This window comes from Mustela lutreola, chromosome X (assembly GCF_030435805.1).
Source record: "Mustela lutreola isolate mMusLut2 chromosome X, mMusLut2.pri, whole genome shotgun sequence".
Taxonomy (NCBI): Eukaryota; Metazoa; Chordata; class Mammalia; order Carnivora; family Mustelidae; genus Mustela; species Mustela lutreola.
The window spans coordinates 46,324,214-46,345,479 of NC_081308.1; the positions used below are offsets into that span (position 1 = coordinate 46,324,214).

General features: G+C 43.8%; 1 protein-coding gene across 5 annotated transcripts in view; it reads right to left on the bottom strand.

Moving 5' to 3' along the window:
- The window catches only part of SMC1A (structural maintenance of chromosomes 1A), a 50,382-nt gene that overhangs the window by 24,170 nt on the left and 4,946 nt on the right, over positions 1-21,266 (bottom strand). For 4 of the 5 annotated variants that reach the window (XR_009350093.1, XR_009350092.1, XR_009350091.1 and 1 more), the window contains exons 2-19: positions 20,534-20,722; positions 20,315-20,427; positions 19,133-19,336; positions 18,802-19,040; positions 17,881-18,139; positions 17,659-17,799; positions 16,542-16,624; positions 16,184-16,391; positions 15,254-15,439; positions 14,982-15,161; positions 14,721-14,867; positions 14,488-14,625; positions 13,541-13,657; positions 13,329-13,435; positions 9,780-9,921; positions 7,568-7,713; positions 7,324-7,477; positions 6,166-6,276 (exon numbers count right to left, since the gene is read on the bottom strand). Coding sequence is in view for 2 of the 5 variants with exons in the window: in XM_059158512.1 (XP_059014495.1) it covers positions 6,166-6,276; positions 7,324-7,477; positions 7,568-7,713; positions 9,780-9,921; positions 13,329-13,435; positions 13,541-13,657; positions 14,488-14,625; positions 14,721-14,867; positions 14,982-15,161; positions 15,254-15,439; positions 16,184-16,391; positions 16,542-16,624; positions 17,659-17,799; positions 17,881-18,139; positions 18,802-19,040; positions 19,133-19,336; positions 20,315-20,427; positions 20,534-20,722 (2,864 nt within the window). In the remaining 3 variants the exon portion in view is untranslated. Of the gene's footprint in view, positions 1-6,165; positions 6,277-7,323; positions 7,478-7,567; positions 7,714-9,779; positions 9,922-13,328; positions 13,436-13,540; positions 13,658-14,487; positions 14,626-14,720; positions 14,868-14,981; positions 15,162-15,253; positions 15,440-16,183; positions 16,392-16,541; positions 16,625-17,658; positions 17,800-17,880; positions 18,140-18,801; positions 19,041-19,132; positions 19,337-20,314; positions 20,428-20,533; positions 20,723-21,266 lie in introns of those variants that run through there. The other variant, XM_059158514.1, reaches the window with a different exon arrangement.

Here is a 21,266-nt window from a genome sequence, read left to right on the forward strand (position 1 = left end):
ACTCTTAGTTTCAGCTCAGGTCACGGACTCAGGGTCATGGGATCAAGCCCCATATCGGGCTCTGCACTCAGCGCTGAGTCTGCCTGTCTCTCTCCTGCTCAAGTGCATGCACACTCTCTCTTAAATAAATAAATAATCTTTTAAAAAAAATCACAGGATACACTCAACAAAGTACAGAATGTGGAAAATCCTTCAGGAGAAATGAGCCAATTTCTTTTAAAACAAAAAATACTGCAAAGAAAAATAAAAACTGATGGAGGGGAATCTTATACAGTAGTCCCCCTTATCCACGGGGTACATTCTAAGACACCCCCCCCCGCCGTAGATGTCTAAAACCATGAACAGTGCCAAAGCCTATATACTATGTTTTTTCCTATACATACATACCTACAATAAAGCTTAATTTACAGATTAGGCACTGTAAAAAACTAACAGCAATAATGCAACAGAACAATTGTAACAATATACTGTAATAAAAGTTACACGAATGGACTCGCACTCAAACTCTTACTGTGTAATCACCCTTCTTAGGAAAATGTGAGATAATAAAAAATGCCTACATGAGGAGATGGAAGTAAGCTGAATGACATAGTCACTGTGACATAGCACTAGGTAGGCTACTGACCTTCTGAAATAGGTCAGGAGGAGGATCATCTGCTTCCAGACTGTGGTTGACCATGGTAACTGAAACCATTGAAAGCAATGGCACAGACAAGGGGGATTACCATTCATTAAATGAGACTTAAAGGACATATCAACCAACTACCTCAAAATTACGAAATTAGAAAATGACAGATATTACGAGGATATGGAGAAAAGGGAATCCTCCTACACTGTTGGTGGGAATGTAGGTTGGTGCAGCCACTCTGACAAACTGTATGGAGGTTCCTCAAAAAAGTTGACTATAGAGCTATCCTACAACCCAGCAACTGCACTACTGGGTATTTACCCCAAAGATACAAATGTAGTGATTGGAAGGGGCACGTGCACCCCAATGTTTATAGCAGTAATGTCCACAATAGCTAGAAAAACTACGGAAAGAACACAGATGTCCATCCATCAACCGATGAAAGGATAAAGAGAAGGTGGCGTGACACAGAATATTACACAGCCATCAAAAGTATAATCTTGCCACTTGCAATGACGTGGACAGAACTAGATGGTATTATGCTAAGCGAAATAAGTCAATCAGAGAATGACAATTATATGATCTCTTTGGCATGTGTAATTTTTTTTTTATTATTTTTTTTTAAAAAAGATTTTATTTATTTATTTGACAGAGAGAAATCACAAGTAGATGGAGAGGCAGGCAGAGAGAGAGAGAGGGAAGCAGGCTCCCTGCCGAGCAGAGAGCCCGATGCGGGACTCGATCCCAGGACCCTGAGATCATGACCTGAGCCAAAGGCAGCGGCTCAACCCACTGAGCCAACCTAGGCGCCCTGGCATGTGTAATTTAAGAAACAAGGCAGAGGTTCCTAGAAGAGAGGAAAAAATTAAAAAAAACAGGGAGACAAACTGTAAGAGACTCTTCATAAGAAACAGGGGCACCTGGGTGGCTCAGTCAGTTAAGTGTCTGCCTTTGGGTCAGGTCATGATCCCAGGGTCCTGGGATCGAGCCCCACATCGGGCTCTCTGCTCAGCACAGAGCCTGCTTCTCCCTCTGCCTGCTGTTCCCTCTGCTTGCGCAAATAAATAAATAAAATACTTAGAAAAAAAATCATAAGAAACAAACTGAGGGGTGGCTGGAGGGGAGGAGGGAGGAGGGAATGGGGTAACTAGGTGACGGACTTTAAGGAGGGCACGTGATATAATAAGCACTCGGTATTATATAAGACTGATGAATCACAGGCCTGTACCTCTGAAACCAATAATACATTATATGTTAATTAAAATTTTATAAATGTTTAAAAAAAGAGACATATCAACCAATCTCTGTATCAATCATCTATCTATCTATATCTGTCATCTTATTTGACTCCCAATTCAAGCAAGCAAACTGTATGTGTGCATGACAATCAAGGAAATGTGAATATTAATTATAATACTAATAATAAGAAATTATTTTATATAATATATAGCTCTAATATGAAGGAATTAATTGGGTTTTCGGTATGATAAAGATTCTAAGTAATTTTCAGAATTATCTCTTTTAGAGATACATGCTGAAATATTTACAAGTGAAATGGCATGATGTCCAGAATTTGTAGCTAACCCTTGAACAAGGAGTTGGGGAACCAGCCCCCCACACATTCAAAAATCTACTTACATATTAACTTATGACTCCCCCAAAACTTAATTACTAATAGCCTCCTGTTGACTGGAAGCCTTACCAGTAACATAAACAGTGACTAACACACACTGTAAAGTAAGCTAGAGAAAAGAAAATGTTATTAAGAAAATCCATTTATAGTACTGTGCTATATTTGCCAAAGGAAATCTATGTATAAGTGGACCTATACAGTTCAAACCCATGTTACTCAAGGGTCGACTGTATTTTTAAATACAGGGGTGGGGAGAGAGGAGGAAGTGGATGGGGTGCACATAAAACAAGTTTGTCCATGAGATGATAACTGTTGAAACTAGCGATGACTACACAAGATAGCATTGTGCTATTTTACTTTTGCATGTGACATTTTCCATAATAAAAATCTAAAAATAAGAACAACAAAAAAATCAACCTGAAGTGGCTCCTACTGGACAAGGATGGGACAATATGAACATCAAGAAGAAAAATGACTCTGACAGAGTTATCAAAATACATTTAAACAGTTACGTTTACAATAAATACAAATTAAAACCAGTAATACAAATTAAAACCTTACTGGTCATCTTTAAAGGTTACAAAGCAATTGATTCATTCTGAAAGCTGGTAAATAAAGGAAAAGAATGAAGCATTTATCCTATTTTTTCTGTACTGGCTGTATTTCAAAAGAAACGAATAGTTGATATGGGAAAATTCTTTTTAGAATTCCAATAAACAAATGGAGAAGGAATGAAAGAATTAGAAAATTAACATTTTGTAACCCTTGATAGAGCTAGGCAACGTGATTAAGAGCTGTTAAAACTGGGGTGCCTGTGTGGCTCAGACAGTTAAGTGTCTGACTCTTGATTTCGGCTCAGGTCATGATCTCAGGGTCCTAAGATCAAGCCCGACATGGGGCTCTGTGCTCAAGGAGGAGTCTTCTTGGGATTCTCTTCTCTCCCTGTCCTGCTGACCGTTCCCACCCACCCCCAACTCAGCTCACACATTCATGCCCTCAAAGAAAAAAAAAAAAGAACAACTGCTAAAACCAGCCTGTAAAAAAGCTGACAGGGACGGGCGCCTGGGTGGCTCAGTGGGTTAAGCCGCTGCCTTCGGCTCAGGTCATGATCTCAGGGTCCTGGGATCGAGTCCCACTTCGGGCTCTCTGCTCAGCAGGGAGCCTGCTTCCTTCTCTCTCTCTCTGCCTGCCTCTCAGTGTACTTGTAATTTCTCTCTGTCAAATAAATAAATAAAATCTTTAAAAAAAAAAAAAAAAAGCTGACAGGGAACTTCATAAAAATTGACGGGCTAGAGGCACCTGGCTGGCTCAGTGGGTTGGGCCTCTGCCTTAGGCTCAGGTCATGATCTCAGGGTCCTGGGATCGAGCCTCGCATCGGGCCCTCTGCTCAGCGGGGAGCCTGCTTCCTCCTCTCTCTCTGCCTACCTCTCTACCTACTTGTGATCTCTATCTGTCAAATAAATTAATTAAATATTTTTTTAAAAAATTGACAGGCTAACAACACCTGAACCTGATCATTGATAATTTTTCTCTTAACTTTATATTATGTAAATTTTCAACAAACACAAAAAAGCAGAGAATACAATACCCACCCCATGTATGTACGTATTACCCAGCTTCAAAAATTATCAACTCATGGCCAATACTCTGCCATCTATACTCAATTCCTTTCTATCTTCAATTATCCTAAAGCAAATCTCAGACATACTAGTACGTCATCCACAAATACTTCAGTATGTATCTCTAAAATGGTTTCTGAATCTCAGCACTACTGACACTTTGGACCAGATGACTCATTGTTATGAGGGCTGTCCTTTGTGCACTATAAGATGTTTAGCAGCATCCCTTCAATCTACCTACGACACACTGTCAGTTAACGGATTATGACAAGTGGATGTTCCAAGTGTCTACAGACATTACCAAATGTCCCCTGGGGAGGCAAAACCCATGCACCACTGAGAACCACTGTTATAAAAGATAATACTTAAAAAATAAAGCCACAATACCATCATCTCCCCTAAAAATATTAACAGCTATTTCTGAACATCATAAATTCTTTGGTCAGTGTTCAAATTATCCTGATTGTTTTGTAAAAAAAAAAAACCAAACCAAAACAAAACAAAACTTCACAAGTTTTTCAAAGCATGTTTCACATAAGGTATACACATCACAACTGGCTGATCTATCTCTTAAGTCTCATTTAATGGATAAATTCCCCTTCCTCTTTGCAATGTATTCACAGAAATGCCACATATTCCAGTTGATTCATTTGGCTCTTACAGTCAATAAAAATTTTCCCTCTGTTTAATTTCTTTCCTCTGATTTATCCATGGAAGAGACCAGGCCCATAGTTTCCGTTTGGATTTAGCTAACTGCATGCATCCCTGTGTTTTAATTTAACACGTTCCTCTGGCACTGGTGTTTCATATAATTGGTGGCTATAAAAGCTTAATCAGATCCTTACTTGAGTTTTTGACAAGAATATTTCACAGGTAATGTTGAACACTGACCAAACTTAGTACAAAGATCATGAAATGATATTCAATGTCAACTTATGCAACGCAAAAGAAAGTTCACAAGTAGACAGCACTACTTATGTATTCCTGCCAAGAATAAACAAAAAATGAACCAAATCCAATCACACCCTAGATTTAAGTACCAATTCACAGGAAATACAGGGAATGGACGAACACGTTAAATAACATCATAGGACATAATCAAGCCAAATTCAGAATGTAGAAAATTATACATGACCAATGACCCAGTTTCTTCCATAAATAGGTATAAAAAAATAAAATGATATAAGAAAATGGTACAGACTAGAAGAAACCACTTTTAATACATGAACCTCCCTTGAATCCTGATTTAGATACACAGACTATGGTTTTTTTTTAAATGGTATTTATGGGATATTTGTGCAAATCTAAACACTTACTGAGTATTAGGTGATATTGCAGTTAGTCTTCAAATTTTTTTGGTATCATATGGTTATGTTTTTTAAAATGTCTTTCTTTCTAGAGATATATGTGGAGGTAATTATGAATGAAATGTTACCCGGAATTTGATTTAAAATATGCCAATGTGAAAGGGAAGGGTATAGAAAACAAGATACCATGTGTTGCTAGTTGTTGAAGCTGTATGATGGGTACTAAGGTTCATTATTCTGTGTATGTTTGAAATTTTCCATGATAAAGATTTCTTTAAAAAATCAAGTCCCCCAGCTTTAAGGATGGATGGGAAAGCATCAGGACGTGTTTAGGAGTTCCTGCAGTAGGCTGTGTGAGAGGTGAAATGGCCTGTACTAGAGAGAGGAAACAAATAAAGTAGATGGATATTTCAACAGCTATTTAGGAGGTATAATGGATAGGGCTTGGTAATTCAAGGAATATGCCAAGTGAGAGAGGGAGTCAAGGACAAGGCACAGATTTCTGGTTTGAATATGTGGCTCGCACCAAGGACAAAGGGCAGATTTGCGGAAGGCTGGGGTTTGAGGTACCTGCGTAGCATAGCACACATGGCAGCTGAGGCCAAGGGGGTGAAAAAGATACCCCGGATGCGAGAATGCAAAAAGTGAGAAGGGAGGAGCACCTGGGACAGAGAGTGAGGAGTACCCAAGGCCCATCTGCTCACTGTGAAGGTCTTTTGTGTGTGTACCTGGGCTGAGATGTGTACATGCGTGGAAGGGGAAGACTGGCAGTAGGCAGGAACGGGGGCAACTGATGGTGGTGATGGAAGATGCACCTGTGTTTGTGTGCATAGTCGGGAAGACCCTAAACCACAAGTCCCTCCCTTCCTTGCCAGCCCGCCCTGCTTTCCAGCCATGGTCACCACAGGGCACTCGGGTGGACTGACTCTCCCTTTGAATAGCTGGGAGGATGTCGCTGCCCTCATGGCTGATCCTCACCTTCAGATCTTCACACAGGTCACCGTAGTCAATCTCAATCAGGGCCTCTCGTGCATAGATGCTGGAAGTTCGCTGGGAACCACTCACAGAATCCTCTCCCTGGGAGCTACCCTGCAATGGTGAGAGGGAGAGTCCAATGGAGCACACTGGCCACAGAATGCCCCTCTAACGGGGTGGGAGGAGGGGAGGGACCCTTTCCAACCTTCAAAGTCTTTGCAAAGCACCTCACTAGAGCACCTGTGGCAGGACAGCAGTTCAGAAGACACAAAGACCTCAGTTCAAAACTGGGCTCTACCACTAAAATTGTGATCCTTGGCAAGTCATGCCATCAGATCCTGACACCAGAAGCCTGATTTAAATATATAAACCCTCAACTGTAACATGGGATACTACCTGCCTGGCACAGTTGTGTTTAGGATTAGGAGTAATTATGTCACATGTTACCATGGTGCCTGGCACATTTCTGGTGTTCAAAATATTTTGCTGAATTAAACTGAAATGCTGTTTGGAAAGAGGGAGGGAGAAAGACATGTGGGGCTGAGATACATACCCAGGTCTAAGCCAGATATATGCAAACCTCCCCTCAGTTAATGTTCCCATCGCTTCCTACCAATCTGCACCTTCAATGCATAAAATGCCTTGGTTTCTCCATTGGCTAATGTCCCTCTCTTTCCTGTGACTAAGCCTTGTCACCTCTTCATTGCTGATGTCCCTTATCCAACCCTCTCCTGGCCAACCTCCCTCACTGCAGCTCAGCCATTATCTCTCAGGTCCCCCAGCTTCCATCTCCCTTTGCTCTTTGATAATGTCCCTCAACTGCCACTCGTAGCAATATCCAACATCTGCTGGAGCTTTTAGCTCAAGTCCCTAAGGTTACAGAATGATTCCATCTTTTCCGGGCTTCCCCCCCTCACCACCTACCAATATCCAGCACCACCCCCAAGTCAACTTCCCTTTCATACCAAAGCCACTACCTTTCCCCTACCTGCCTTCATAGCCTCAACCTGCCTAATCACCCCTGCACCCCTCCTTGTGTCCCACCACTCCTGCCCACCATCCTTTTCTCTCCCTCTTCCCCTCCCTGGTTACTTTCACCCCCATCCCTGGTTAATGCTGTTTATTGCCCACTCCCACCACCAGCCCTAATCTGATACTCACCTCCTCCTGACTAATGTCATCCATGGTGCCCTTAGACAGTGGCAACTTGATATCCTGCATCTTGCAAGCCTGCAGCAGGTTGTGGCGGTCACTGCGTTTCTGCTCCAGCTTGGTCTCAATGGCTGTTACCTCCTTCTGTAAATGGGTCATTTCCCTAAAAGGTCCAGGTAGAGAGGTGAGATCCAAATCCAGCAGGCTGCCTGCTCTACCTAGGTCCCCCAAACCCAGGCCTGAACCCACTCACTTGTTGGCGCCCCCCAGTTTCTTACGAATCTCCTCCATCTCATGATTCTTGTCATTCACCTCCGACTTCTTGGCCAGGTGCTGATTCTTCAGGTCTTGTAGCTGGGCCATGGTCTCATCTATGATCTTCATGTGTCTTTGTTCCTCCTGGTCCCAGCAGGGGGAACAGGATAAGAAGTGAACGTTTTCCTCATCTCCTCTAAGGATCTTCTCCCCCTGCCCCCACCCTCTCCACCAGGCAGAAGGAGCCTCCAAGGCCTGTCAGAGCCTCTCCTCAGGAAGCTCTGCTTTCACATACCACCATCACCCTTTAGGTGTCTCTATCTTTTTTCAAATTTGGTTGCCCTCTCCCCGACACCCCATTATACAAGTTGCCTGATATAGAAAAGTACAAAGAACTGAAACAGTATCAAGCAGAAGAAAAAAAATCACTGGTAATCTCACCAGCCAGAGACAACCAATTAACATTTTAGCCTATTTCTTCTTAATACTACTTATATAGACAGCTCTACAGAGTTGAGACTAGACTGTGATTAAAACTGTATTTTCTGACTTAATGTTATATTTGAGCATCTTTTCCACATTAAAATTGCTGTCACAGGCAATATAACATTAGTGTTAAAAAAAACCCACACAAACAACACTAAGTATTTCTATGAGTACACTGACATGAATGTATAAACATTTAAGTAAATACCTATAAGGTCTGGAAGAATACCCACCACATGGGATTAGCTCCAGGAAGAGGAAAGGGAGTGGCATTAAGAATGGCCAGTCAAGGGGAGTGCAGTCTTAGCACATCTGATTTTTTTAAAGGAAGAATATTTGGTTTTCACTTTGATCTTAAAGTCACTGAAGGGGACATATCTGCCACTTCCTCCCAAATGGCTCATAAAAATAATATGCATACACAGACAATGCAGAAGCAAATATGGCATGTTAGTGATTGATGAATCTCAGTGGCAGGTAGGTGGGAGTTCTCGATAGGAGTCTTGCCACTTTCTGCTAAGTTTCAAATGATTTCAAAATAAAAAGTCAAAGTCATAGAAATGGTATTCTGGATCATCTAGCTGCCCACTTACTCCTGCCTGATCTACATTTGCATTTAAGATTCCAATGACAGCACAAAGGACTACTTTAAAATATCAGGGTTTAATGAAAACAAACACACGTGCGTGCACACACACACATATACACACCCACCCCACCCCCAAAAACAGCAAACACAGGCAGACATAAAAGTCAAATGATATGTTTAAGCCAAGTGAGGAGGATCAAATCACCTCTGGAGAGGATGCTGTAAGAAGAACAAAGGTTTCACAGTAATTTAAAGAGAAAGAATGTGGGAAAAGTGGGTCGTCAGACAATACCCAGTGACACAAGCAAGCTCAACTCAAACTGAGCCTTGGCTGTCACCAGCACAGGCAAAATGTGGAAAGGGACTCGGTTTCAGCAAAATATCATCATCTGTTGCACTAAAATTAATGTTGTTAATTATAAAAATTAATTAGTACGTTTGTCCTGGCTTTTTGGTGAAGTGCTCTAAGTATGTATGTTTGTATGTATTTTAATGTCAAGGATTTTTTAGGCCAACACTGAAGATCTTAGGTCTTTAAATAGGGTCTGTGTATTACTAAAATTTGAAGACCACTAAACTGCACAAATGCATACATGAATGTAGCATAATTTGCTAAACTCCTAATCCCCAGAGGACACTGGACAGTTTCCAATACAGAACTATAAATGTTTGTAATAAACATCAACCTCCATGCACGAAGCTGTGCCAGCATTTTGGATTTCCTCAGGTTTTACTAAGAGGGGATAAATATATCCTGAAGACTCCTGATGGATTGTGCCATATGGCATAAGAATGCTGGTCTTGTGCACCATGGCCAGTATTAATCATCTGGTTTTTTGTTTTGTGTTTTAAATCTTAGGTGATGTGACAGGAAACAAATTATATCAGATTGTTGCTTTAATTTGCATTTCTTTGACTTCCAGTAAGGCTAAATTACATGTATGTGTTTATGGGCTATTTGAATCATCTTGAACTGTTTGTACCTCTTACTCAATTTTTTTTTCCTATTTAGGTCTTCGTTTTCCTTATTTCAATGGGGCTTCATAAATTATGGATATTATCCCTCTGTCTATCGTATCCCTTCCAATTTTTCCACCCAGTTTTTAGTATGTCTTTTTATGCTCTCCTTCCTTACCTTCTTGAGCTTTTCTATCTCATTTTCATCCTTTTTCACTGTCTGCTCCCACATGTGTACTTTATCCTGGTCCTCTTTCAGTTGGTTCTTTTCAAAATCCAACTGGATGCCCAAGCGAGTCTTCTGATTCTCAAACTCCAAACTGTGGAGAGAAAGGAGAACTAGATCCAAGACCCAGGGATTCAGTTAACTACTGAATTTCAGTCACCATTCAGTTTATCCCTCCACAGCCACATAAAACTGTTCCCTGAAGTCGGAGAACTAAGTCCCTCAGCCTAGCCTTGCGGATATGGCACAAGGCAGAGAGATTGAGCCAAACTCCACTAATCCCCCTTTATAAACTGAAGACTGCAGCGCCCTGCCAAGTTCCTAGGAGGTACAAAAAGGTCCACCTGAACCCACCAGCTATGGTAATTCCTATTTATTAAGTTTCTGTGTATTTTACATAATTACCTCTAATCCTCTAATAGCTCCACAAGTAAGCATTATTATTCCAATTTTACAAATGAGGAAACATGGGCCAAGAGGTAAAAGACCTTGCCCAAGGGCACACAGCTAGTAAATGGGCACATGTGAGATTGGAAGCCAGGTCTAACACTAAAATCCACGCTCCTTCTCCCATGGCACCATTGCAATATAATGTGGTAGGAAAAGAGTTCTGGCATCCAAACCCTGCCATTTACTAATAGTGTAATCTCAGGCAAGCTAGTTATACTCTCCACACCTCTATCTCCTCACATGTAAAATGGAAATAAGAATAGTATTTACCTTGGGAGTTATCGGGAGATTTTTAAAGAATTAATATGCATCAAATCCTTAGAAACATGCCAGACCACACTAAGTACTTAATAAATTTTAGTTACTATCATTACTGATGGGTATACTGGCTGCATTCTGCTCATATTTGCTCACGGGCTTTGACTCTTTCCAACTACCACCTCCCAACACACCCGTATTCCAGAACCTTCAAGGAGCAGAGCTTGGGTAGTTTTAAAAAAAAAAAAAAAACAAACCATGGAGAAAATACGAGATTCCTGCCACTGCCCTGCTCCCCGTCTCTTCAGAAAGTCAAAGAGTATGTAACCAGCATCCAGATACTAGCAGGCCAGGAAGGGCTAATTTCCAACTGCCTCCCCACTAACCCAGTATGGTGTGACAGATGCTGCCAGATGTCATGCTAGCAGCTTAAACCCATTAGTCACTATAATCCAAATGGAATGTAATTAACTCTATTAATTCTGAGCTATGCAATTTTAAATCCAATCTCCTAAGCATGACTCATAAAGCCCTTTGTGATCTGGCCCCTGCTGACCTGTCCACCAGCCCCGCCTTCCTCCTGACCCCATTTTTATGCACCGGACATTCATACTTAGTTTCCAGTACAAGGCACACTCTCTCATACCTCTGAGCATGCTATTCTCACTGCCTGAACTCCCTTCTGTCGGCTGCCCAGCTGGCTAAGTCCTACTCACTCTACAGGCATCTAGATCATCACTCCTTGTTCTATAAAAGCTTTCCTGACAGTTGTGAGCAGGTTCTTCGTTCCTTTTTTTTTTTAAAGATTTTATTTATTTATTTGACAGAGAGAGAGAGAGATCACAAGCAGGCAGAGAGGCAGGCAGAGACAGAGAGGGGGAAGCAGGCTCCCTGCCGAGCAGAGCAGAGAGCCCGATGTAGGGCTTGATCTCAACACTGTGAGATCATGACCTGAGCCAAAGGCAGAGGCTTTAACCCACTGAACCACCCAGGTGCCCCAGGTTCTTCGTTTCTATTACACTTTTCTGGGCTTTCTCCCCTTTGGATGCAGTTAATTATATCCCACAGTTCATTACATGAAGAGTCACTCTCTGTGCAAGACCCTTCTCTCCTGTGGCTCAATCCCTTATTTCCACGCTCATTATCTTCCCAATTTTGAGTATGTACTCCAAAATGACAAATGTGTATACATACACACATATATATATAGCCTTAAGAATGCATATCCCTGTAAAATATGCTTGTTTTTAAATTTACACAAATGCAGTGTTACACATTTACCCATGTAACTGCCTATAAATCCAGTTCCTGCTTTGAACTGCTACACAGTATTGTATATAGTCTGTATATTCATCACATTTAACTTATATTTTCCCCAAGTGATGGCTGTCCACATTGCCACCAACATCCTATTACCATAAATGACGCCAAGACAGACAAGCCTGAATGTGTCTCTTTGTAACCCTGTGGCCAGACTCTCTCTGAGATATATACCCAGGAGTAGCTTTGCTAAGTCACAGAGCTTAAGTAGATTTATTTTCATGAAATACTGCTAGACTCTTTTAATTTGTAATTCTCTGATTAAAAACAGGACTGAACATCAATTTGTAGTTATCAGCCATGCATGCTTCTCTTTCTGTGAAGTGCTAACTACATCCTCTGTCCATTTCTCTACTGGGTCTCTTGGTTTTTATTTTTCCTCTTGATTTGGAGTTCTTTAAACATTTCCTCTGTACTTCCTATGCACCTCAAATACACCATCAAGGACACTATTCTGAAATTGCTGACCTACTTGTTTGTCTCCCCAATTATTTCATAACTCCCTGAGGACAGGGACAGTCTCCGATTCCATTCTGTATCCCTTGAGCCTGGCTTAGGGGTAAAAAGGCAGTAAGTATTAACTATATGGGCCATGGGCTACATGAACTGCAGACTAAGGCCCAAGATCCAGGTGACCTCTTTAATAAGAGAGTGTGTCATGTTCATCTCCCCACCAATACCTACCACAGGACAACTAGGTACAACATAGGTACTCAAGAAAAGTTTGCTAAATGAATGAATAAAATAAAGAGGGGAAGAGAAGATAAATGGTTGTTTTATTCTTACTATCCTTCCAACCTAAACTTCATTCCTCTCTGACCTCTCCCCCTTGCCTATCAGGAAAATGACAATAGTAAAAGCTAACATTTACTACTCTTAGTAAGTGCTAAGTATTACGCTAAATGCTTTAGAAGGACTGGTTCATCTGATCTGCCCAATAATGCCACAAGCTAACTATCAGTATTAACCCACTTGACAGATAAAGAAATTGGGGCTCAGAGACAGAGGTCGAGTCACTCACTGCCCAAGATAACAAGTTGGGGAGCTGAGATTCTAACCCAGGTAAACCACATTTGAAGCTGGCACTCTTGGGATGCCTGGGTGGCTCAGTCGGTTAAGCATCTGCCCTCGGCTCAGGTCATGATCCTAGAGTCCTGGGATCGGGCTCCTTGCTCATCGAGGAGCCTGTTCCTCCTTCTGTGACTCCTCCTGGTTGTGTACATGCACATTCTCTCTCTCTGACATAATAAATTAATTAAATAAATAAACAAACAAATAAAGCTGGCACTGTTAACCATGAGGCTATGACACACTGCCTCCCTGATGTCCCTGTTCTTTAAAGCTAACCTACAGTATACACCCATCATTCTAAGAGCTGCTCCCTGTCTTATGATTCCATGTGACTTCCCAGGATATCAGGCTGGAGACTCAAGGGCACCTCCCGAGTCCTCCGGTACCCGTACTTCCACCTACCGCTTCTTGGCAATTTCATTCTGCCGCTTCACCTTCTCTTCCTCGAACTCCCGGATGTTGCGCACACCAATCTCCCGACAAAACTCTTCAAACACCTCATCCTCTACCTGAGGGGACAAGCGAGGGAGGGCAAAGGTCCTTTGGGTAAGAATGCTGCTGCCAGCCCCGTCCTACCCCACTGCATATGCTGGCATGGTTCAGCCCCTACGAACCTGGTTCATCTTCTCCTTCAAGTCTTTCATTTCCCTCTCACGACTCTGGATAATCCTCTTGATATCATTAATGCGAGGCCCAAAGTTGGCTAGCTCACTCTCCAGTTTAGACTTCTCCTGCAGGGAACAGGGTTGAGGGGAAAAAAAAGAGACCAGGCTCCTTGAAGGAAAGAGCCACACTGAGCACACTGGGCCCTGGAGAGGAAGAGCCAGCTCTCCACATGCTGAGAAAACTTGGCTGAGAATTGCCCAGTAAATGTTCCACTATCTCCCACGTGAACCTTCGCACAGCTTCCTCCCTGGCCTCCCAGGCAGCCAGCTTCAATTCACAGTGCTGGGCACACAGTAAACATCGTCAATTATAGGTCCACACTCCCTTATCTATAACCCTTGGAATTCAGACTGTTTGATTTTAGAAAAAGGTAAAAGGATATTTATACTACATTTTACATAATGCCTCCAGGTTGGTCTCGGAAAGCACCCCATGATCAAACACATTAATGCACCTAGAAGAACTCCCCCCCACAGAGACTGAAATGCCTGTACTTACTTTCAGTTCACTTTTCGAACGAGCTCAAATATCTGTTGAATGAATGATGCTAATAATAGCATCTAACATTTACTGAGCACTTACTGGGTTCAAGGAATTAGTCTAAGTACTTTACATGTATGAATTCCTTCAATCTTTGTAAGAATGGTATGAAGCAGGTGGTAATTCTAACTCCCATTTTGCAAACAGATGAAAACAGTATCAACTGACACATTAAGTAAGTTGCCTCCCATCATACAGAGTCAAGATCTGAATCCTTGGTTGGCTGACTACTATGCTTGGTTCCCTGAAGCAGGCTGGGAGGAGGGAAATGGGACAAGTTCCCACTCCCCAGAGAAACCTTGGCAAGGAATGTAAGGGTAGCCTTTGGAGGACAGGGATGAAGGCCAGACCCCACCTGTAGATTCAGGGCTAGATGTCGTGTCTTGGTTTGTTCCAGGTCACTCTGCGAGTACTTGAGTCGCATCTGCAGTCCGTGGGCCTGAGACTGCACCTGACGTAGCTCTGCCTCTTTCCGCTTTGCCTTCATCTGCTCCTGAAGTCGATGAGAGAAGGGGTAGGGGTAAGAAGGGGAATGGCCGGCCTGGCCTTAAGACTCCAACCCCTAGGGACAGTGAGCCTTTGACTTACTTTCAGCTCTTCTGTCAACCGCTCCTTCTTCTCTTTTAATTTATCCACTGCTTTCTCATCCCAGCGCCGAGCCTTGGCCTTCAAGTCACTGGCCCCACCAGAGATCACTCCTGACTTCTGGAACAGGGTCCCATCCAGTGCCACTGTCTACGCACAGTAGGGAAAAGAGAAAAGAAGAGGGGGAGAAGATGAATAGGAGAATCTTCAACACTAATGTGGAAAAAGACTCTCCAGCTCCATTGTGGACAAGGGAATCCATACCTTGTGACGCTGGTGGCCTCCAAAGGCAATGCGGCGAGCATCCTCCACATTGTCACAGACGAGGGCATTGCCACAAGCATACTGCAAGGCCTTTTTGATGTGGGGTGGCTCATAACGAATCACATCAATCACCAGCTTGGCTCCCTTCAGTTCCCGGAGCTTCTCATCTGTAGGTTTCACCTATGGGAAACAGCTCAGTAAGTGGCAGAACATGGACGGCTAGGAAGAGGGGCCCTCTCACACTGTCCTGACCCCATCCCCAACAGCCTCACCTCCAGGTAATCAAGAGGCAAGAAGGTCTCAGGCTCCCCACGTTGTTCCTTGATGTACTGAATACAGTCCCGGCCTGTCTTCTCAGAGTCCACGATAATGGCATCCATGTTCTTGCCCAAAACTTTGGTTACAGCAATCTGATATTTCTTTTGTGTGGGTTGACAGAGGTCAATGAGGCGGCCATACTGAGGAAAGTCAAAAGAGAAAACTGAAGCATGAGGCTTTTGGGAACTGGATCAAGAACCCTAATTCTCAGCTCAGAAAAGGGCAAACCAAAATCTGTGAGGAATACAGCTTCCAGGCTATGGAGAAAAAGCCTACTCCGGCCCCATAAGCAACAATCACTTTGGTCATGCCTGAACCCCAAAAGCATCTTTCTAAACCTTACTTTTACCATTACAAATTAAGTTGAATCCAGGGATGGAATTAAAGCAATAGAGAGATAATATCCAGGGAACCTAGAAACTCAGTATTTGGCTCAAGAGGCCAAGAGCTCTGATAAAGCCTAGGATGTCTCTATAAGCAAATAAATGGGTTGGTACATGCCAAGGAAGATTATATAGAAGCCTGCAGTTACTTCCTAGAAGACTAATCCCTAACCTGTAACCCCCCACCCCCTTTGAAAGGCCTGTCCAGTTTCCCCACCTTCCAGAGAGGAGTGGACACAGCAAGACAAAACTTTCAGGAAGATGCAAGTCATGTGATGAAAAGAACATGAGGTCAAGAGTTCAAACAAGCTGCGTTTGAACTGCAGTTCTTCCACTTATAAGCTGTGTTGTTTTGGGCAAGTCACTTAACCTCTCTGAGCCTGTTCCCCAAGCTATAAACAGGGGATTAGCAACCTTGTCCTCACAGGGCTGCTGTGAAAATTATCTGACAGTGAATGGGAGAGTAAGTGCTCAGGAAATGAGTTCCCTTTCCACTCTTACCACAGAGCCAGGGTACAGGCGCTTGATGCTTTCCATAATCTCTGCCTTTCGCTGTTGGCGGCTGCTCTCCTGTCGGTCAATACGAGCATCCCCCAGCTGTTCCATCACCTGGTTCAGCTCTTTATTGATCTCATCAATACGCCGCTTGGCCATCTCCACCTCCTCTGTCAGCTCCCCCTCTAACTTCTTCTGCTCCTCTAGGGACTGCCTATAAAGTGAGGGAACACAGGGGTCACCCTGGCTGATGAGAAAATACTTCTGGCTGAGAGGGACTCCAGAGATCCTGCTTGGGGAGAGGCAGGACATGATTCATAAGAACAGGCCTGGAAGTAAGAAGAAAGGCTGCAGAGCCACATACTTGCTAGTGGTGATGTATTCCTCTAGTTTCTCAATCCGTTTCTGATTCTCTTCAATCTCCCTGAGCTTTTGCTTAATCTTTGCCTGGAAGAAAGACAAATATTCACCATGACCAGGGGCTGAGCAAGTTAACTCCAAGACCAAGGGGCCCAGGCTTATACCAGCTATGTGCCCACTTATCCAAGAGCCCAACGGTTCAGGACAATCTATTACTAATGCGGGAAACCTACTAAAAAGCAGACACACAACAGTGTTCAGTGTGGCTCTGCTAATTGATGGGCCTCCAAGAGCCCTGAGACTCTGATGTTCTGCCTAGTACAGGCTATCTTCCTCACCAATCAGGGAGGCTCAAATCAAGGCAAAGTAAAGCTTTCCAGGCCTTTCTGCACCTGTTTTCTCCTCTGTAAAATGTAGGCGACCTCCACTTCAGAGAGCACACGTTAGATGCTTAACACAGTATAGCTATTAGTATTAATGCCTATCACTTTCTTTCAGATCTTCTAAGAAAGTGCTTAGCAGAATGCCTGAAACATTGTAGGCTCTTCTTACAGTACTATGACAACTATTAATTGTTATTATTTCACTACTATTGTTATTAGGAAGGCCGTGAGCAAAGTATACTTGGTTAAGAGTGTGAGTTTTAGAGCTAGACTACCCAGGTTCATATCCTGGTTCTGCCACTTCATAATGATATGACCTTAGGCAAATTACTTCAGGCCTGCACTATTGTTTCCTCATTTGGGAAATGAGGAATTAAATGAGTGGATACATGGAAAATATAGTGCCTATCACACAGTAAGTGCTCACTAGTTGTTAGCTATTGTCATTACTGTTAAGACTACCATCACTTCTTTTTTTTTTTTTTTTTTTTTAAAGATTTTATTTATTAATTTGACAGAGAGAAATCACAAGTAGATGGAGAGGCAGCCAGAGAGAGAGAGAGGGAAGCAGGCTCTTTGCCGAGCAGAGAGCCCGATGCGGGACTCGATCCCAGGACTCTGAGATCATGACCTGAGCCGAAGGCAGCGGCTTAACCCACTGAGCCACCCAGGCGCCCAAGACTACCATCACTTCTTTTTCTCTGGCCCATTATCCCTCATCTTATAACCCATGCCCACCTCTGTCTCTACTTTCTTCCGCTCTTCCAGATCCAGCCGGTCCTGGTCAGCCTTCTGATCTCTATTGAACTTCTCCAGCTCCTGGGCCAAGGTAGCAGCTCTCTTGCTGGCTTCTTCTTTTAATCGGTGGTATTTCTTCACCTTTGTTAGGAACAACCAACCGAATCAGTCTCTGTCAACAGAGCAATCCTCCATCCCAGCCCCAACCCTCCCAGAGCTTACCTGATTCTCCTCCAAGGTCAAGTCTCTGCCCTGACTCTGACTCTCCTCTTCCATCCGTTCCTCAAACTCCTGCCGGGCTTTCTCTACTGACAGCATCTCCTTTTCCAGCTCATCCATGTCACCTTTACGCTTCTTATAATGCTTCTGAGCATTCTGCAGGGACTTCTTGGCTGCTTCCAGCTTCTTGATTTTGTGGGAGGTATTCTCCTTAGCTTTGATGTACTGAGGCCGCTTCTGGTTCAGCTCTGAGTCCTTCTCCCTTTTGCCAGAGGGGAGAGGAATAAATCAGTTAGCAGTGTGGGAAGGGATGATTCCCAGGCTTTTTACTCAAAGAGGGGCCTGAGGCCTCTAGCCAGCCTCGGGGAATTGCCTAAAGAACAAGGGCCTGATGCTGCCCAGATCCTCAGAAAAGGGGCACTCTGACTACTCCTTGCAACTGATGGCTTCAGCCTGACATTCCAGCCACTCTATAAGGTAAAGCTACCACTCCTGCCTCAACTCTAGTCAGGCCATGCCCTTCAGGAACAACTACCAAGAATGACCTGTGTCCATTTAGTTGCCCCCATCTGATCTAACCTTTTCAAATTCCTGACCTTTAAACTTCTAGCTCCAGATTTCCTCTTCCAGGAAGGCATTCCCAACCACTTTAGTAGCTGGGCTTCCCATCACTTCCTCTCACTTGCCAAGGTCACCACCCCTTTTAAGTCCTCTCTTTTAGGAGTACTCATCTACCCAGAGTCTGAGTACTTAAATGCTCTATTTGTCTAAAATGCAAGTTAAGAAATGTGCTTGGTTCTGGCCAAAGCAAGTCAAGAGGAAGAAAAACTACTGCGAGCACTGGACTCTAGGCTCAGAGGAGCCCTAAGAAACAGCACAGCCTCTTGGTTTCCCACAAGTTGCAGGCCCAGGCCTGCCTCTTACTTGATCTCCTTCTCAATCTGTTGCTGCTCCCGCATCATTTTGCCCAGCTCCTTCTTCTTCTCCTTCAGCTCATCCTCTACCTTGTCCATTCGCTTCTTGTCCTTCTCGATCTCCTTGTTCTTAGAGGCCAGTTCCTTATTAAGCTTCTCAATTTCCACTTCGTTGTGATAGAGCTTAAAGAGCTGCAGCTGCACCTGAGCTCGCACCACCTCATCCTTCAGGCGCTGGTAGCGGTCAGCCTGTGTGAACAAGGGCATAGAAGCAAGGGTGAGCAGTGAGGTACTGGCACCACCCTGGCCCCTCAGAGACCACAGGCAGCTTGGCCACCTACCTCTTCTTTCTCCTGTTTGGCCTCCTTGCGTTCAGCCGCAATGTTTTTTTTGCGATGGTAATTAAACTGTGTGTCCTCTTCGGCCTTCACCATTTCCTTCTTTCGCTTATCATATTCCTGAGCCAGCTCCCCAGAGCGACTGATCTCTTCAAATAGAGCTGTCCTCTCTTTGGGGTTCTTCATGGCAATAGATTCCACAGCACCCTAGTAAAGGTTAAAACACTCTTCCCGCTTAGCGCCTACTCAGCCCAGTTCCCTCCGCCCATTTCCACTCAATCATTCAGAAAAAGGTCACTGACCCCCTCCCTGCACTAGGTGCCGTATTTCACACTGGGCTTTAAGGACATATTCCCTGCCTCTAGAGGTGCACAGGAAGCAAAACGGACAAAAGCAAAGACAACACCGTGTGTTACATGCAGCGACAGAAGTAGCACAGAAAAAGGACTAAAAGAAGCTCATGGGTGGGAGACTGGTAGGGGTGTCTATCCAGAAAAGCTTCTCAAAGATGACATCTAAGCTGAGTTTGAAAGACGGAGAAGAACTAACCAAAAAAGTTAAGAGAGAAGGTTATTTCATGTAAAGGACAATTAATATGCAAAGCCCTGCTGGCCAAAGAAAGCAGGTGAATTGTGGGAACTATAATGGTTTAACTGGGCTGGAATACAGGGTTGGAAGGGTAAAGTACTGGCAGATGAGGGGCTAGTGAGGTGGGCAAGAACCAAAAAATGTGTCCTGAAATGACAGGACTTTGGAGTTTATGCTAAAGCAATGGTTCTCCAACTTCAGCATGCATAATAACCTGCAAAGCTTGGCAAAACACCCACTGCTGGGCCCCACCCTATAGCATCTACGTCATAGGTCTGGGATGGAACCAGAAAATGTGCATTTCTAACATGTCCCCAGTTGATGCTGATCCAGAGACTACAGTTTGACAACCACCTCATAAGGCAATGAGAAATCACTGAAATGCTTTAATGAGAAAAAGGAAAGAAACAGATCTGCCTTCGTAAGATAGAGCCTAAGAGATGAACTGGAAGGGGCCAGACTGGAGTCAGTAAGCCCAGTGAGGAAGCTGCTACATTAGTTCAGGGAAGAGATGAAGCTCAAGATGGAGCAAGCCCGCTGAGAGTGGGACAAGGCTCAGCAAACATTAGATAGCCAATAACCACTATAAATGCTCACCTGGAAGACAAGGAAGTTACGAGCTTTGATGAGAATGCCCAACTTCTCTAATTCCTCACTGTATTCGTGTAGCTGGACCACTTTGTTGTTGATCTTGTACTCAGAGGAACCCCCTACAAGACAGTGCATGAGTTGGCTGAAAGTCAGACCTCCCTCCTGTCCCAGCCAACTAGTCACCTCCCAGCGCCCAAGGGGAGCCTTCTGGCCAGCCTCACCCACCAACAATGACACGGGCAAAGGTGCGATCCTCAGCACCCTCCTCAGAGTAGACCATGCTGACAAAGGCCCGGTTGGCAGCTGGCTTGCCCACAGGAGCTCCGTGGATCAGGTCCCTCAGCGTCTTTACTCGCAGGTTGCTGGTTTTCTCACCCAACACAAAGCTGATCGCATCCATGAGATTTGACTTACCTAAGGGAGTAGGGGGTAAAGCAAAGGAGGGGAAGTCAGGAAACACTGCTCTGCCCCACCAAAGCCTTGGTTCAACAGCTTAGAAAAACAGTCCCTATGCAGTTATTACCTAGAACAGTTAAAAACCAGAACCCCAACTAAGGAAACAGCATATTCACACAATGGATTGTTCTACAACTTTTAATGACATGGGGAAACGCCCACAATAGAAGAAATAAGCAGGGACGCCTGGGTGGCTCAGTTGGTTGAGCAGCTGCCTTCGGCTCAGGTCATGATCCCAGCGGCCTGGGATCGAGTCCCACATCGGGCTCCTTGCTCAGCAGGAAGCCTGCTTCTCCCTCTGCCTCTGCCTGCCATTCTGTCTGCCTGTGCTCACTCTCTCCCCCTCTCTCTCTGATAAATAAATAAAAATCTTTAAAAAAAAAAAATAGAAGAAATAAGCAGATATAAAAGTCAATATAGTCAATCTCAACCAAGTTTAAAAGTAAAAAACAACAAAACAAAACCAACCAAGAGCTGAGGGAAGGTAATAATGGGAAGTTGC